The sequence below is a fragment of the Schistocerca nitens genome, chromosome 5 (assembly GCF_023898315.1).
Source record: "Schistocerca nitens isolate TAMUIC-IGC-003100 chromosome 5, iqSchNite1.1, whole genome shotgun sequence".
NCBI lineage: Eukaryota > Metazoa > Arthropoda > Insecta > Orthoptera > Acrididae > Schistocerca > Schistocerca nitens.
In genome coordinates this window covers 850,569,764-850,587,780 of record NC_064618.1, presented here as the reverse complement: position 1 = coordinate 850,587,780, position 18,017 = coordinate 850,569,764, and the positions used below count along the sequence as shown (strand labels likewise).

Below are 18,017 nucleotides of genomic sequence, written 5' to 3'. Positions count from 1 at the left end.
AGAGGAAGACCAACAGGTGAATACACTAAGCAGATTCAGAAGGATGTAGGTTGCGGTAGGTACTGGGAGATGAAGAAGCTTGCACAGGATAGAGTAGCATGGAGAGCTACATCAAACCAGTCTCTGGACTGAAGACCACAACAACAACAACATGAGCATCAGAGTAACTGCAGGAACAGAGCTTTTAGGATCTGTCACTTTAATAATTTGTAACAACACTGTAATAAATTTCTCCAGATTATCCAGCAGAGATGGATTAACTTTTCTAGATTGACAGCCGGCAAACATGGAGTCTAAATCGTATTTTATATGTCTGGCATCAGAGCTGTCGAATACGTGTTTCTTCTGAACCCAGATTCGATAATCTACATTTGCAGTGAATCACTATCGCCAAACTGCTTATGATTATAGTGCTTAGATACTGGTTTTGTCAGTAGTATTAACTGTTAAGTAAGACTCGTTTGAACAGCGTTCTAGTGTTTGATCCGTGCTCCGGCGTATCTAGATCCGTCAAGTAAAATATCACCCCATTATTGAAACAGATCATACCTAACACTGAGATCTTTTAAGAACGGATCACCTCTTTGAAAAGGGCATTTGCTATCGTTTGGGGTATTACGCGCCTAGTCGTGATTCACGAGCTCCCTTAGCTCAATCAATGCATTATATATGAGTTTCAGTCAGCTTCCTTTTGATAGTCTGTTGCAAAGTACGATTTTAGCCTGCTCAGTAAACCAACCATTATCCCTTTTATTACTGTGAATTGAGTGGTGTAGCTGTAATTAAATGACTCCTAGTGAATGTTGTTTGAACACAATTAGTAACATTACATGTTTAAACATATTGAGTTACTAGTTTAGTGTTTATACTGCTAATACACTGAAGCAGACCAGTTCTCCCAGGATGAAACAGCAACGCGATCGCCTTTAGAGAATGGAGACACATAACGTAAATTCGAATCCCTGAGGCTTGTACACACAGGTTTTGACGTAAAAGAATGTTGATACGTCACTGAAGACTGAACTGTCGGCAGACTAAGTGTCCTAAGAGTACGGCGAACGCCTGACAGAATACTTTGCATTCCACGGAAAAAAGGTGTTTTGTGAGTATAATTTGGCTTCCGTTACTTTACGACTAGCGGATTTATCGAGTTTTGTCTCGAATCTGAATAGAAGCTAAAATTGTGTACATTCTAGCTATAAAAGGATGTAGGTTGCAGTAGGTACTGGGAGATGAAGAAACTTGCACAGGATAGAGCAGCATGGAGAGCTGCATCAAACCAGTCTCAGGACTGGAGACCACAACAACAACAACATAGCTATAAAAACTGCAGTACCATGAAGGCGACATGCAACAACTGTGAAATTGCCGTGTTTGGCTATGCAAATGGTTAGAATTTCAGAGCTATCGGAAATAGTAGGTAGGACTAACGTAATCTGCGTTCTGTGTATAAGGAATAATTATTCATAAATTGGTTTTGAATACAGGGTGTTTGTAATAGGATCGTGTTTACGGTTCGTGTAACAAGGAGAAACCAGCATATGTCGGGATACGGCAACGACAGGACGGTGGCCTACAGAGGCCGCAGTTGGTCGTTCCGCCATCATGCTGCTCACGTTGGACTGTGATACGAATCCGAAACGGTGTAGGAAGTCAACTGACCCACGCGACTACCTTCCGAGGGGCCAGGCGTGTTGATCGCTCGGTCGTGCTCGATTGTACAGCCACGCCGCGTATCTCGAGTAAAGAAACGGGTAAGACAAGGATCCACACGGATAGCGCGACGACGCCCGAAGCGCCACGGCGAGTATTGTCGCCGCTTCCCTTGCGTAGACAGGAACGCTCCGTGGAACGCACGAAAACACTGTACACAAGAGCGCCAATGCATCCGCCTTTCAGACACCATTCAGGCCCAGCATATGGCGCGATGGCATGGGGTGCCGCTGTGTGCACAAAACGTTCACCTCTGGTCTGCGTAGTCTACAATTTGGACAGCTGCCGTTACATCTTTGACGTCTTAAGGCCAGCGGCTGTGCCCTGTCTTCGAGATCTATGTGCCGTTGTCTTTCACCAAGCTTGCCTCCCGCTTTGCCGGACATTTTAGTAGATGACGTGCGAGCTGTGGCTCGCGTTTTAAGTTTCTTAAAAAGCAGTAATATGGCAAAAGAGATTTGATTTCTACCTGGTGACTCCGGTTTCTTGTCGAGGTCTTTTAGTTACTCTTCCGTAACGTCTTGATGTTTCAGATTTGTTTTTTTCTTCCCTTTTCTATTGGGCCTCGTAACGGTTTTCTCCCCTCGCGGTCCCAGCATTCTCTGGTTCTTTACTGGGCGCTTATGACCTTAGATGTTTTGCGCCCTAAAATCCCACAAAAAAATATAACAAGCTTGATACAGAGGGTGTACCACTGCTACCCTGGCCATGTTGTCCAGAACACTCATCCACTGAAAACGTCTGGTCATGGGTTACCGAGAGACCGGTAGCCATTACAGCGAATGACGTTTGACCTACAGCTGAAGCAGCAGCATGGAATGATGTACTGGTGTCTCTCACCCAGTCATAGTTCGACTTGATGTTCAGCTGGTTTGGAGTCATTGTTGTTGTCAGAGTTGGCAGCCCTGCTTACCAAATTTCGTTCCCTACTGACTTCCAAACTATCGACAAATTTAATCACGCATTATTCCTACAGTACCGTATACGCAAAATAACTAAGATTTCGGTTTTTGCTATTTTCCTGTCCTTCCTGGTATCGCAGTTTTAATAGCCAACAGTGTATTGTAACAATCCTACAGCTCGACACGCTGAATACCCAACCTTTACCAAATCGGCAGTCGTGTCTCAGACGCGGTGTCTTTTCATACCCACAGTCGGTTGTCAAGTGTGGCTCCGACATGCCCACACAACACATCACGTTGACGTAGTGACACACAGAATCATGAACAATGTAGCTCACTGACTGTGACATTATTACGCATTGATGTAGACGGGTTTGCAAATAAGGAACCTGACACAATGGCGAAACTGTCACGTGTTGGAATGGTTACGGTGTTTAACGGTTGTGTGAACAAGCGTTTGGTGTAGGTTATCATAATCCATGTATACAAAGCTCCTCCCAAACAGGTCATGAAGCCCCAACGGCACCGACCGGCCGCCGTGTCATCCTCAGCCCATAGGCGTCACTGGATGCGGATATGGAGGGGCACGTGGTCAGCACACCGCTCTCCCGGCCGTATGTCAGTTTCCGAGACCGGAGCCGCTACTTCTCAATCAAGTAGCTCCTCAGTTTGCCTCACAAGGGCTGAATGCACCCCTCTTGCCAACAGCGCTCGGCAGACCGGATGGTCACCCATCCACGTGCTAGCCCAGCCCGACAGCGTTTTACTTCGGTGATCTGACGGGAACGGTGTTACCACTGCGGCAAGGCCGTTGGCCATGTATTCAAAGGGGAAAAATAATTATCGTCCTGGTCTTGAGCCGCAGCGTTCCCAACGATAGATGTGTGCACTTCCACTGAACTGCACTATTCATCTCACTTACTTCCTACAGGATACCTGAGACTCGACTACGTGAGTATTACTCTTTACATTATCCTGGCTCGTTCGAATTTCCTTGTAACATCAGCACTCCACGACGTTAATCCGAATAGGTGGGCACATTAACAATATCTTTTTACTGCCCATATGATACGAATATAGCCAAATGATACGTAGACTTTGTTGGGAATGCTAAGATCAGCGCCTGTTTTTTTGTTGCCAACTGAACATATTTTGCAATAATCATTGAATTTTACTTTATTTCAAGTTTCTATTTTGATTTATTCGCTAATGCGATATGGCAGCTTCGTGTCTTGGTTATACGCTCTCTGTAAATTTGTTGGATCATTACTTCTTCGAGAAGGACACCACAAAATCCTGTGCTGGAGTTACACGTACATTCTATTTTTAACGAGTTTAGAAATGGCGCCATATGTAGTTAGTTGTGATTTTATGTTGAGCATGTGAACGGATCTCACACTACTTTGTCTTTTTGTTGCGTCTAAGTTATACGTGAACTGACATTAGTAGCTCATACAGGTAAGCAGTTCCAGTAGTCGTAGTCCATAGGGGAAAAGTAATTTCAAAACAGTGTTTTGTGAAAACCGTAAAACTGCATACCTGGAGTGTATTTGATAAGCCACAATTTTAAGAGATCCATGTCAGCCTTGAACTGGCCCTAGAAGCCCACAAGCAACATTGTGATACCGTGTAGCAAGATTCCAAATGAATAAGGAGCAGTGAACACATTCATCTTACTATAACAGGCCTTCGGAGCCAGTGAATACATGTGACCTTGCTAGAAAGTATCTTGGATCTCAAACAATGCGAATATTTGGGATGAGTTTTGAACAATTTAGTATTTATATGATAATTAGTGCGTTAACATTAGAAATCGCTGCTTGCTAAGGACTGTTTCTTATCCGTAGGTTATAAATCACTGAACACATAATAACACAATTCAATTGTCAACATTTATGTTAAGTCACAAAATTCATAAAGATGCGAAAATTTCGTGGTTGCCTTACTGGCTGATCTTGACAAAACCGAGACAGTGAAAAAATGGAAAACTATATAATTTAACCCGTCTACTGTCTTTTTCATACAGTTTTTGCAGTGTGAATGTATATTTAGAGGTCACAGCTTTATCACAAGATCTTCAATTCTTATGTAAGGACTTTCACTGCGATGTCAACCGCCATAAATGGTCATCGACGATCAGATGACGCCCAGGAGGCCTGTTTGTGCCCCCTCTGTTGAAGCTGGATAGACGCATCGACAGATTGTTGCACGTGTTTGGCACAACGTGTCTTTCAGCAGTGGTCTGTGGAACATTTCCACAAGTGTAGATCAGAGTCTGGACGTCCGCGCAGTATAGACCCAGTAAAGATCGGCGCATTCTTCGAGCAACAGTGGGAGACCGAACATAACCCAGGGATGGACTCTGGACACACGCACTCACCTGCTGTGTCATCAGACATCATCGGGAGCCGTCTGCTAACAGTAGGATTAAGATCACGTATGCCTCTGTCCAGGCTGCCACTGACATCACCACGCCGCCAAGCATGACTATTCTGGTGTCGCGAAAGAGTTAACTGGAGTGTGGAATGGCACTCTACTGTCTTCAGTGATGAGAGTAGGTTCTGTTTGTATGTGAGTGGTGGACGTAGAGGTGTTGGCGTACTACCGATAAGGGCCTATTCCGGAGTGCATTCATCCATGACGCGCAGGTCTCATCCTAGGCATCACGGTGGGAGGGGGGGGCAATAATTAACAAATCGCGGTCACATAGGGTGTTTCTGCAGGTTAAAGTAACCACCACCCCCTATACTGCACATGTTTTTATCCCCGTGCAACTGCCACTCCTTCGAATGGAGGTGTGTTTTTTCAGCAGGACAATGTCCACATAACGGCAGCTACAACACAACGTGCTGTTGGAGGTGTATAACAACTGCCCTGGCTAGCAAGATCACCAGATCTCCTGCCAATTGGGAATGTATGGGACGTGATGAAGCGCCAAGTCACTCGTTCTGCAGAGCTGCCAGAATCGTCACTGAATTGCAACAAAAGGCGCGAGATGCTTGGGACAATCTATCGCAGGATGCCATTCGGCACTTTTTTGATGATTTGCAGGCGAGAATACCCGCCTGATTTGCTGCCTAAGGGGTTACTCTGTGTACTGTGACTTGTGTGTTTCATTTGGTCTCAATTTGCTGTCATACACTCCTACATTGATTTGATGAACCATCTGTCGTATCACTTGTCAATAAAATGGCCTTGTCCTTGAGGATGTGTGTGTGTGTGTGTGTGTGTGTGTGTGTGGTACCTGTATAGGATGTTTCAAAGCCTTTACGTCACACGTCCAGGGGGAACAACTTTTGTTAGAGGCAGAATGTCAACTGCCGCTTCCCAGTGACGCTTCACTCTTCATCGGCCCTAAAATGCGAGATTTCACCGAACTAGGAGGATCTACTAACCAGGTGACCTGCATACTAGCTACTACAGTATACTGACAGAATGATTTCCAACAAGAAAATCTTAACAGTGAGTGTCTTTGACAATCGGAGACAGAAATTGTAGAAGTACATCATGAATTTTAATTGTGATGGGTTACCCCCTTTCACACAGAGCAACACCCAGGGTAGACGCACGGTAAAGAGTGCCTACGCCCTGCCACCTCTCAGAGGCATAATTAATATCAAAGGACGGCTGGTATCGCCGAGAAGCGACAGCCAACATTCTGTATCCCACGACGTGTTCTACCAACGATAGACGATTATGAAAAGACTTTGAAACACTCTGTAAAATATACGCCAGAATGTCTTCCATTCTGTTTTTATTATGTTTTTAGTATGCTAACATAAGCTAGTTATCCGGGTGTTCAATTTCTGAAGCGTATTCTGCTATGGAAGCTGTTTTAGAATAGTTTCTGTTGGCGTTAATGTACAGTGTACTCTCTTAGGAGCGTGTCAGTAGCCAAACAACGGCAGATGACCAGGGAATAATTGTCTGGGCCTTCGAAACCATGTGGGTGGCATCCATAAAAGATTTATTAAATCGCATCACCATGAAACTATAGATTCGTACAGTTTAAAATACGTCTGTGTATATTGTACTTGTTGTTAGGTTAGGTTAGTATTGTTTAACGTCCCGTCGACAACGAGGTCATTAAAGACGGAGCGCAAGCTCGGGTTGGGGAAGGATGGGGAAGGAAATCGGCCGTGCCCTTTCAAAGGAACCATCCCGGCATTTGCCTGAAACGATTTAGGGAAATCACGGAAAACCTAAATCAGGATGGCTGGAGACGGGATTGAACCGTCGACCTCCCGAATGCGAGTCCAGTGTGCTAACCACTGCGCCACCTCGCTCGGTGTACTTGTTGTCAGTCAACCTCCTGATAGATTGCTCAAATAAAGGAAAACTGATCAACAATGGTAATCAGATTTATCGAGTACCAACATATCGTAATGACTGTGTGGTCATTCTCAGAAATGTCAAAGACATGCATTTCACTCCCACCAGTGGTCCAGAAATTCGTCTGCTGTGAATGTAGCAAAGACAAGCAGCTCTAAAACAATTCCATACTAAAATTAATTTGTGAATATGTGCCTGTTGCCACACAAAATTATGTACATTCTGCAAAATGCATAGCCCGTGTGTAGTTGTCGCTCTACTATCAAAGCACATTAACATTTTCTGGAGATTTAGCTGACGTTTGCTAATCTTTTTCCCGTCTACGAACATTAGAATGCATTAGTTTGGACAAATACAAGCACCATTATATTTTTTTATTTGAAGTAATGCTGGATTTCTAATTCTCGTACTATTCGTCGACTTCCTGCTCGAACAGCTGTCAGAGCCCTAGCATTCCCCACGTTACATTCTAGAGCACTACAGAGCACGTGGGTGTATAAATAGAGTGTGACTCATCTTCATGGAGCATCTCGTACCGCTTTCCAGGCGCTGACAACGCCATCCTATGATTCTGGGTCACTGGCTGCGAAAAAATGTAGGACCGATCAAGTGCTGTGGACTCGGTCATCCGAAATCTACTGATCCCAGTAGTTTTCAGTATACAAGTGCGAAAATGTTGAACTGTTTCTCGAAATATGTTCATAGATAAATACCATCCTGTATAGAACAAAGAGGCAGAAGAGACAAGGGATCTGAATAGCAAATGCTGTAACAAAGTGATGTGTGAGAAGCGAGGAATGATGAGTTAGCAAGGAAATACCCAAACTTCTTTCAACTTAGGGGATATCGATACGCCAGAATGCTTGGGAACAACACGTTCCCTGAATTGTTAAACGAAACGTCCTTCATCAGTTGTGAGGGTTTGCTTGCACCTGACTAATTTGTTCATAATTATTAGCTTTCAAGTGGCCATGGGAAAGCCAAAGTTTGTTAACGATATGTTACACAACTATTTATTGGCCCTGGCTGCAGGGGAATAGTAGCGAATAAGAGCCAGTAGGAGAACGATATAAGGGGTACTACGGGAGGTAACAAAGTATGCTAATAAACTGTAAAAAAATTATTTTGATATTGTCATCTAATACAATAAAACGAGGTGGGCCAAAGAAGGAGACAGTTGCTCGTAACACGTTTCGTGCTAACGAGAAGTGGATAAATAATTCTTTTTGTAGTGGAACACCTTTAGCATTTCCAGAATGAAATTTTCACTCTGCAGCGGAGTATGTGCTGATATGAAACTTCCTGGCACACAGTTTTAATCTGTTAGGAAGTTTCACCTGTAGTGTTCTTCGTTTCCAGCTGGTTTTTGGAGAAATGAAATATTCATAACTTTGTAACTGCAATAAAAACAAATCACCAAATGCTCAAAGATAAATGCAATCAACAGAAATAGAAGAAGTGCGTTTTCGACAGATTTGAATGAGTAAGTCCAAACAAACATAGATTCATCAGAAAAAGTTTGATAGTTGGACAAGAATTTAGGTAGTCGAGATTACTTGATTGTTTATATAGGTGAGCCATCACTTTTTAGCCAGGTCTGCGTATTGTTCTGACGCCGATGACAGTTCCCAGCAGCCAGTTATCGAAAATGAAACTTTTAGTGCATGTCGTGCTATGGTAACGAAAATACAGAGTGCGTGCGGTAGAATTTTACTGCAGATGCCATTGATAAGTATTTTTAGCGATCAACATTACGATCTTCAGCACCTGCTTACGGAGACTTACAGGGCAACATTCTGTCACGTGCGTTTCGCAGTGCTTCTTTTGTGCATGTGTTAAAAGTTCTATAAGTTACAGGGCAAGGAAAAATTTGTGGGTCTCAGGGGTGTTAAGATAAATTTTTTTTGTCTTGAAGCGTCCTGGCAGATTAAAACTTTGTTCCGCACCGGGACTCGAAACAGGTAGCTTCGCCTTTCGCGGGCAGGTCTACTTACTGAGCTACCCAAGCACGATCCCTCCCACGCAGCTACACTTCCGCCAGTACCTCTTCTCCTAACTTTCAAACTTCACGGACGTTCTCCTGCATACCACACAGGACTAGCACTCTGGGAGAAAGTGGCTTAACCACTGCCTAGGGTACTGTTTCTATTCATTTTGCCGAAATGCAATGATCCCACGAATCTGCCAGGAAATTCCAAAAAAATGGCTCTGAGCACTATGGGACTTAACATCTGAGGTCATCAGTCCCCTAGAACTTAGAACTACTTAAACCTAACTAACCTAAGGACATCACCCACATCCATGCCCGAGGCAGGATTCGAACCTGCGACCGTAGCAGTCGCGCGGTTCCGGACTGCGCGCCTAGAACCGCTAGACCACCGCGGCCGGCGCCAGGAAATTCCAAATTACCGCACACTCCGATGCTGAGTGAAAATTTATTCCGGTAATGTTGTTTTGATTTACAGCAACTTTTTTTTAAAGTCACTCCTTCGACATAAATCACAAGCGCTTCAGCTGCCTCGTAAAACTGCCTGTCAGTAGCACGTTTGCGCACATCGATCGTAACGTTCCACGGCCTGTCGGCAACGGCTAATTAGCTGTGGCTCCTTTCGCGGCTTGTGCGGCCTTTCGAGTCCAGACGGCGGTGGCGAGCCTTCCATTGTTGCGGGAGCTCTGGCGCGTAGCCATGACGCGAACAATGGGAACCGATGTGTCGCCCCTCGCCAGAAATAGGTGGGCGCGCGCTGTTTGTGTTTCAAGGCGCGGATAAGGCGCCGCTTTCAGCTTTCGCTCTTCACTCCGCGAAAAACTACGGACACACAGTACATAACGCCGGCTTTTCTCACCTCAACAATGAACTCTTGTACTGACTGGTGAAATACCTACGTTTTAGAATTTGAACAACGTATTATCATAGCAGGAGGAATGATCTCCAACGGACTTCACCAATCAAAGCTAACTCCCCAGCTGAAATAAATGAGAAATCTATAGAACTATCTATCTTCCATTGATCGTCATTATTTTAATGGGCTAATGTTTGTGTTCAAAGCATTTCTTTAGTCTAAAACTCTTAGAGCTTCACAATCTGATCCCTTCTATTTGCATTACAATGAATGAACATTTTCGAAGTGAACTGCGTCGTTATCATCACAATTCTTAGCGTCTTTTCTCAGACCTCGACGTGTGCGAATGCTCAAAGATGAAAGCGTTCTACCCGAGCTGCGGCTCTGATGATCTCTTTGTCAAAGGTTGTCAAATTCTATTTTTTTTTTCTTTAATCACTATCAGTGTATTCCTCTGAGCTCTTCCTTTTACAGCGAGGAGCTCTACCGTCACTTTCTTTAATTGTTCGTTTTGTATTAGCTGGCAGGGATAAAAAGGATATTAATAGTGATATACAAATTGATTTTCAAGGAGAAACAGTTGTATTTCAATGGTCAACAAAAGGCGTGTCGAAGTGCAACTGCAGTTATACCGAGGCATACGATAACAGGAAGAAGAGGAAGGAAGAGATTCCAGATACTGGATGACACGACGGACGGTACAACATACAGTAGCCTTAAGAAGGAAGCAATGGATCGCAGAAAATGGAGAGGCAAAGGACCTGCTAATATAGCAGATAACTGATGATACGATAACAGACTTTACAAGCGTACTGACACATACTGTTGTCGATGGATTAAGTTAGCCCATTATCAACATACATTTAAAATCATCCGGAGATTAGTAAGTATCTCTAGAAGAAGCGGAAATTAAACAGTGACAGTGGCGTATTGATGTAAGACAATTATGAACACTCATAAAGTATACGTGCGCTGCCCACGTTAACACAGCTCTCCTAAATGAGTCAGAAAACTGGGTATCTGCAAAATATGAAGCGGAAGTGGATTTATTTGGGCATCACATTAAAGTAGAAATATCAGGCTGTAAATTTGCACATTATTATATGATTGTAAATAATACTTATGTATGTAAGGCAATAGTTATCTAGTGGTGATACCTAATAATTAGAAAAATAAAGGAACAAATGCCAACTGCACTAAATATAATGATATTGTAGTAATTCTTGTAACTCCGATTACAAGTAATGCATTGTCCTAGAAAAACTACGTCCACTGTTCTCTCATAACCAGCCTTCCACATGTCAAACCCCCGAAAAAATTTACCAGTGTTCTGAACTAAGACTCTGTGGTGTCAAAAACACAGTACGGTATCGATTATTTTTTCCGCTGAGCCAGACTGTTAAACTTCGGTTGCTCGAAAATGTCAGAAGATCCAAAAATTACTCAAATTTCTGCCACTGTTAACGACGAGGATTCTTCGTAAAGCAGCGGTCGACGACGAGAAATATTTGTTATCAGAGAAGTTACTCTCTTTCCTAGACCACTGGCAGATGCTACTTGGAGAAAGAGTTGTCAGAATACCTCTTTAACCACTAAAATTGCTTATTTGTTGTGTTTATTGCGTGCAATGAAGCTGATGGGTTTTTTGAAACAACATAACGCACTGGTTATACACAGTTCTCACAAAAGAACAATTCCGACTACCCAGACGGTCTGCCTGAAACAACATTTTGTTACATGGTAGCATAAGCTGAACTAGTGTCTCTTCTGCCTCTCAGGTTGTCAACAGTTGCAAACTGCTTAAATTTTGCTTCGATATACACTGCACAAAGAATTTACAAGCAGTTTTCATTTACGACGCTCTCCATAAGATCTGTGACAGCCACTTTCCCTGCAGTCCTAGAACCTGAAATTATGTTAGTAATGTTATTTAAGAATTATTATTTAAATATGTTCTGTGACTCATTTCGACGCTACCAGATGTTTCTGCTAATTACTTTGATTGGCTAAGTGTTTACATTTGTTTTGTGATGGATTCTGTTGATTTCCCGGAGAAACCTACTTTTTATTCTGTAGTAAACGCGTTTCCTGTCTGAGTGCATAAAGAATGACTGATTGTATGTTACTCTTACTATATAATATTATCTTTAAGTTCCATAAAGTATGTAGGTGCTGTGTGTTACAGTATTTGTAAATTTTGTGCTGAAAAAATAGTTTTAGAGTTGGATCTCGCAGTGCAGCAGAAGCATTTTCACGAACGTTGATCAGTCGACATTAAAAAGTACATAATATACAGAATGAGGCAGCTGTGGTAGGCCATCTCAGATACATCCAGATTAAATTTATATATAGAGGTGCGGTTTTTACCAAGCTATAGTAGACAATATAGCGTATTTCCTGACGCTCGCAAGTAATGTTTATCGTTTATAGTCGCCGAATTACGAGACCGACGCTCTCTCTCTCTCTCTCTAAGGGAACTAAACGGTTTCTCCTGTGGCATTTAGAAGCGTCCCAGAGAACTTCAGCGGCATAACATGAATGACACTTGACCGAATTTTATCAAGAGAACAGTGTACAGTGCAGTAAACCACCGTTCTGCCGTCAGAAGAGGTCCACAAACTCCTGTCCTATTATACCAGATGTAAGCAAATACATAACTCAGGTGTGGTTCTTGTGACTAATATTTTAACCGCAGTAACGCACAATGTAAATGTCACTAAGAGGCATTTCGGTTCATTCTCTTCATGTTTCGCAGCATCCACAGCTTCGTGGCAATGACTTCCACAATTGCTTACAGTTCTCCGAATGTTTTCTACGAAAGGTGCAAAGTCAATCAGCATATCTATGCGAAATTTTGTTTAAGGAAGAAACATCGTTTACAGACCATGGGCAAGTAAGTCTTCTCAATATGCACTAATTGTCACTTGCAAATCCACTTTGACACTAAGAAGTGGATAAAAACAACGCTCTTGGTCTATCAACGTTTGGTGCGTATTTTCAAGATCCGCATCATTGGTGACTGTTTCATTGATGAGAACCTAAATACATTCAAGTATCTCGAGTTCCTACGATATGCTGCTGCCGCAGTTATTGGAAGACATCCCAATGGATATATAGCAATTAGTGAGGCATCGACATGACAGATGACCCTTCCGTTTTGCACTTGTAATGACAGATCCTTTTAAGAAAACATTTGGAGAACATTGGAACGGTCGTTCAGGATACGGAAAATGGTCTGCACGTTCACTAAACTGAACACTTCTATACTTTATTCTGTGGCGGAAATAAAAACATGAGGTCTATTAGGAAACACCGACGATTCATGAAGGCATGAAATGCCTTATAATACCGGTCTGTACTGCCCTTAACTCCAGATAAAATTCAACGTGCGGTATTGTTTCTCCAGAATCACTTTATGGCATTTAGCAGTGCTGAAGGTTAATAATATGAGCACTTGGTATGACAGACGTCATAACAAACACACGAACTGTACCTGGATGCCACGCTTGCTTGCTTTTGGTACAACAGGTCCGACTTCGTGGAATATCTTCTCCTGAAGGCGGGACAGTGGTTTGACAATATTTGATCACGTCTCATACATGTTACGTCGCTGAAGCTCTCTTAGAAGATTCTTTCAAATGCTACTGACTAAAATACATAGTTCCATTAGAAAAAAAAAACTCCATGTCGTAATTCGACGACTACAAACGATAAAAATTACTTGTGGATGTTAGGAAATTCGCCATATTAGTCGCAATAACTTTGCGAAAACTGAATCTCACCTCGTATACTAGTATCTACCGCGAGGCAGATAATTGTATGGTCCCCACCAGTATCGCCTTTGAGTACACTCAACGTTCTGCGACAGTACAATCTGATGAGAATGTTACACAGTTGAACATCATTCCAGAGAATATTTATACTGACTCCAGTTGTGACATGTGACTCAACAATCCTTATAAACAATGGCTAATCCTACTTTACGTCTTGTGACTCGTTCGCCTTTACATTTCTCAAATTTAGACGTACTTATCAATATTCGCAAGAGGCTGATTTTTTTTTCTGGAGATGTGGCGGTATGTTACTATATTTACTATCATGTAACACATTGTCAAAGTTTTACGTCATCAATGAGAGGTCTTAGATGGTTGTTATTAAGACTGTACACTAAATCATCATTACATAACATACGCAACTATGACTTATAAATCTCGCTGACATATACCCGAAATTATTTATTTTTCTCTGAATGACTTGATATTCAGAATACTGTACTGCTTTCTGTCAGTGAAGAAGTCCTCTATCCAGCCGTAACCTGGCTTCGTATCCCGCATAGCGTTTGTGAGGTACAACAATCAAATGTCTTCAAAATGTGGCATTTAGAGACTGTATATGGATAGCGCAATTGATAGTTTTGGAATCCCTATTGGCTACCATGGAGTTTCTTTCCTTCATTCATCGGTAACTCATGTTAAAGATAGAAGACAAGTCACTTCCAAATCATTCTTCGAAACTGCCGTGGGTCGCTATTGAGCTTTAAGATTACACTTTGTTCTCGACAACACAAGTATTCTTTTCCGTTGTGCGCAAGTCGAGTTGTGGCAACATACCGTGGTTTAAGATTGTGAAGGCACAGCTTCAACATTTGGTTTTAGTTCTTGTATGGCCTATTACGTTCATTGTCTCATCAACAAGTGGGTAAACGCTAATTTTTATCACTGCTTCTGTCCAAAATTTCTTAATATTCGAAACGCGCGATGCAGATTATTGAACAAGTAGCTGAGAGAATTTTGGTAAGCGTGCTTAGCATAACTCATGTTAAAAATAAATTGAGCGGGCCGCATTCGCGGAGGGCTTTGCCAAGAAGCGCGTAACAGTGGCAGCAGGTCATTTTCTAAATCCTCGCGTCCTTCTGGCCTACAATTTAGTAGTCTTGACGTGAAACATCGTAACTTCACTAACAGTCTTTATATAATGACGGTTGAAACGAGAGTGAGACGAAATCTACGTTATTACACCCCTCTTCTTGCAACAGGCTTTCTTTTTCCTCCTTGGTTATATCGACTCCTACTCACTCGTTCTCTCTCTGTCACAGAGAGAGAGAGAGAGAGAGAGAGAGAGAGAGACTTCGCTTTAGTTCAACAATTTGGTATTTTCTACAATGGCAGTTAACCCGAATACGAGGAAAGCTATGCAGATTCGACAGAAGACTTACGAGCTGACGACAGCTTCCTTAGAGATTCGTCACTAAGCAACAAATTTCCATAATATTTTGTACGCAGTAATTGTAGTCAAATAATTTCAAAGAAGGGAGCTGACTAAGGAACATGCACGCAAATTCAAAGGAATACCTTGCCTAAACTGCATGAATGAAGCTCATATGAACTTTGCAATCCCATTTTTTTTTCCAAAGTTGGCACTACAGAAGGAGTTTATGATTTGACGTGAATCGTGTAAATGACAATGGAAGGAAGTGGTGTTAGCCCTATTAACTTCCTATTAGGGAGATGGAGTACTTTTCCGCCTACTTAGGTTGAGCTGTCGTGTTGGTGGGAGAACAGGTGAAAGAGATAACACAGGGCAGGCGTGAATGAGGTAGAATACATAATGTATTTGTAGATAGGTTATCATTCTTTAGGCCACCTGCATTTACTTGCAGATGAGTAGACAATTGATTCGAACCTTAAGGTCGAACGACTTTTCAGATAGTACATCAGTTTGTGGATCATCATTATGAATTTTGCTAATTTACACTAAAAACGGTGAGGTACATTTCTGACAGTGGGTGACTTGCTTCTGAAGATGCCAGTGTTGGTAATCTGTTAAGAGTTACACATAAATCTGGAATGGCAAGAAAATTGTAGACGTTTTATTCAAGAAATCAAGGCATCTAACAAGTCACGTTTCTAAGATGGTCACAATATATCATATCTAATCGTGTTATAACCGTGGGCAGGCTACTGGCAAATACCATACGTCATTATGATTGTTCAGATCATTGGGAAGTATCCAGAAAGAAGCTGAAGGACTGGCTCAACCGTACAGAACTACTGAGCACATGGAGTTGTATATGTTCGGAGCTGACATGTCACATTTATATAACACAGGAACAGGAAAACAGCCGTTACCTTACGCACACGCGTTTCGCAGATTCTCTTTCGGTATGTGAAGAAATGTTCATTGTTACAAAGCATTCTAAAGCCAAGATCGTATAGATATTTCTTTATTTTTAACAACCAGTTCCGACAGACGTTGCCATCATCTGTAGGTTTTCATAATTTTGTGTTAGAAAGCGTTTAGATTAGATTAGATTAGTTTTTCGTTCCATAGATCCGTGCTGAGGAGATCCTCGTGGATGTGGAACATGTCAATATTTTTTTAAGCTGAAATAACAATACTAATAGTATGAATATATACAAAATATATACATCATTTGTTTCTATTAAAAAATTCGTCAGTGGAGTAGAAGGAGTTGGCCACTAGTAAGTCTTTCAGGCTCCTTTTAAACTGATCTTTATTTGTAACTAATTTTTTTTATGTTTGCTGGCAAATTATTGAAGATGAGTGTTCCTGAGTAGTGGACCCCTTTTTGAACTAAAGTAAGTGCTTTTAAGTCCTTGTGCAGATCATTTTTGTTCCTGCTATTATATGTATGAACTAAGCTGTTTGTTGGAAAAAGAGATATATTATTTAGGACAAATTTCATTAAGGAGTAGATATACTGAGAGGCAGTAGTTAGTATACCCAGTTCTTTGAAGAGGTTTCTACAGGACGTCCGTGAATTTACTCGACAAATAATAGGTATTACACGCTTTTGGACTCTGAAAACTTTTGTTTGACTTGAAGAGTTACCCCAAAATATTATGCCTTATAACATTATGTAATGAAAGTAAGCAAAGTATGCAAGCTTTTTCATTTTTGTCTCCTATGTCAGCTAACACTCGAATTGCAAATACAGATTTGTTAAGGCGTTTCTGCAGTTCTGTGGTGTGCTCCTCCCAACTGAATTTATTATCAAGCTGTAATCCCAGGAATTTAAGACTGTCAACCTCTTCTATCTGCTCTTCTTCATACTTTATGCATATGCTAGGTGGAAACCTCTTGCATACAGTGAGTCTTTTCGAAGTTTAATGTCAGTGAGTTGGCTTTAAGCCGTTTATTAATATCCATGAAAATATCATTAGCAGATCTTTCTAGAACTACACTCGACATACTATTTATTGCAGTACTTGTGTCATCTGCAAACAAAACGAACTCTGCTTGTGCTTGTGAGATGGAAAACAGAAATTTTGAATACCTAAAGATGACAGCAAAGTCAGTCGAAACCGGCTGTTGAAAATAAAAAAATATTTATGCCAACTTTAATGTTTTTTTTACCAAGTAAAACAGATCATTTATGCCAACTTGAATGTTTCTTTTTTTTTTTTCTTTACCAAGTAAAACAGATCACTCCTCATTTCGCTACATAAGAAAAGTCAAATTCTCATATGGCACTTGATCAAAATCACCAAGGTGAATGACAAATTCGTTCTATCCTTAATATTACGTATCCGTCGGATGTCGATCTCTAGTTCACACCTCCCTTTCACATATCTTTCTGGATTCAAAATGAGGGAGACTATTGATGAAAGAATGCGAGCAGCTGTTGGCGAATCGCCTCGCGCAGAGCCTAGATGCTATGAATAGCGGACCTTTAGCGCGGGACCGGCGTACCTGCATGGCTCCAGTGGACGCTCTTGGAGAGCTTTCCGCGCTGCTTGCCGGCGAAGCTGGCGGAAGCCTTCACCTGGGCGTTGCCCATGGCGGCGTCGCCTCCCTCACGGCTACGGCTGTGGGCGGCGCCTCTCGTCCGCCATCCCCCGCTGACGGAGTTTCGTGCGTCTTGCGTTCGAGCGTAGCGCTGTGCGCTGTCCGGCCACGAGGCTCGGCCCCCCGGACACTGCGAGCTGGGCGCGTGCCGACTCCTCGCCTCCGCCGCCTTCTAAACTCGCCGCGCTCTCAGCTGCTCCGCCTTCTAAATCGGGACGCCCGATGTAGTCACGGAAGCACTGTCTTCGTGGTGGCGCTTTCCATTGTTTTCCGATATCTGTACGGTTTTTTATAAGAAAGTGCTCTGTGCCATTACATGGACTGTTGTCGACTGAACTGTATGGAATAGGCATTCCTCCCCTATGCTACATTTTGTCTGTTTCTTGTGTCGATATATATTTTTGTATCACAGTGAATT

General features: G+C 42.3%; 1 protein-coding gene across 1 annotated transcript in view; it reads right to left on the bottom strand.

The window, feature by feature from the left end:
* LOC126260757 (uncharacterized) overlaps window positions 1–17,718 on the bottom strand; it is a 289,462-nt gene extending 271,744 nt beyond the window's left edge. Inside the window, exon 1 of the mRNA XM_049958096.1 lies at window positions 17,504–17,718. Coding sequence (XP_049814053.1) covers window positions 17,504–17,591 — 88 coding nt within the window. The 5' untranslated portion in view covers window positions 17,592–17,718. The remainder of the gene's footprint in view (window positions 1–17,503) is intronic.
* Window positions 17,719–18,017: the final 299 nt, after the last annotated feature.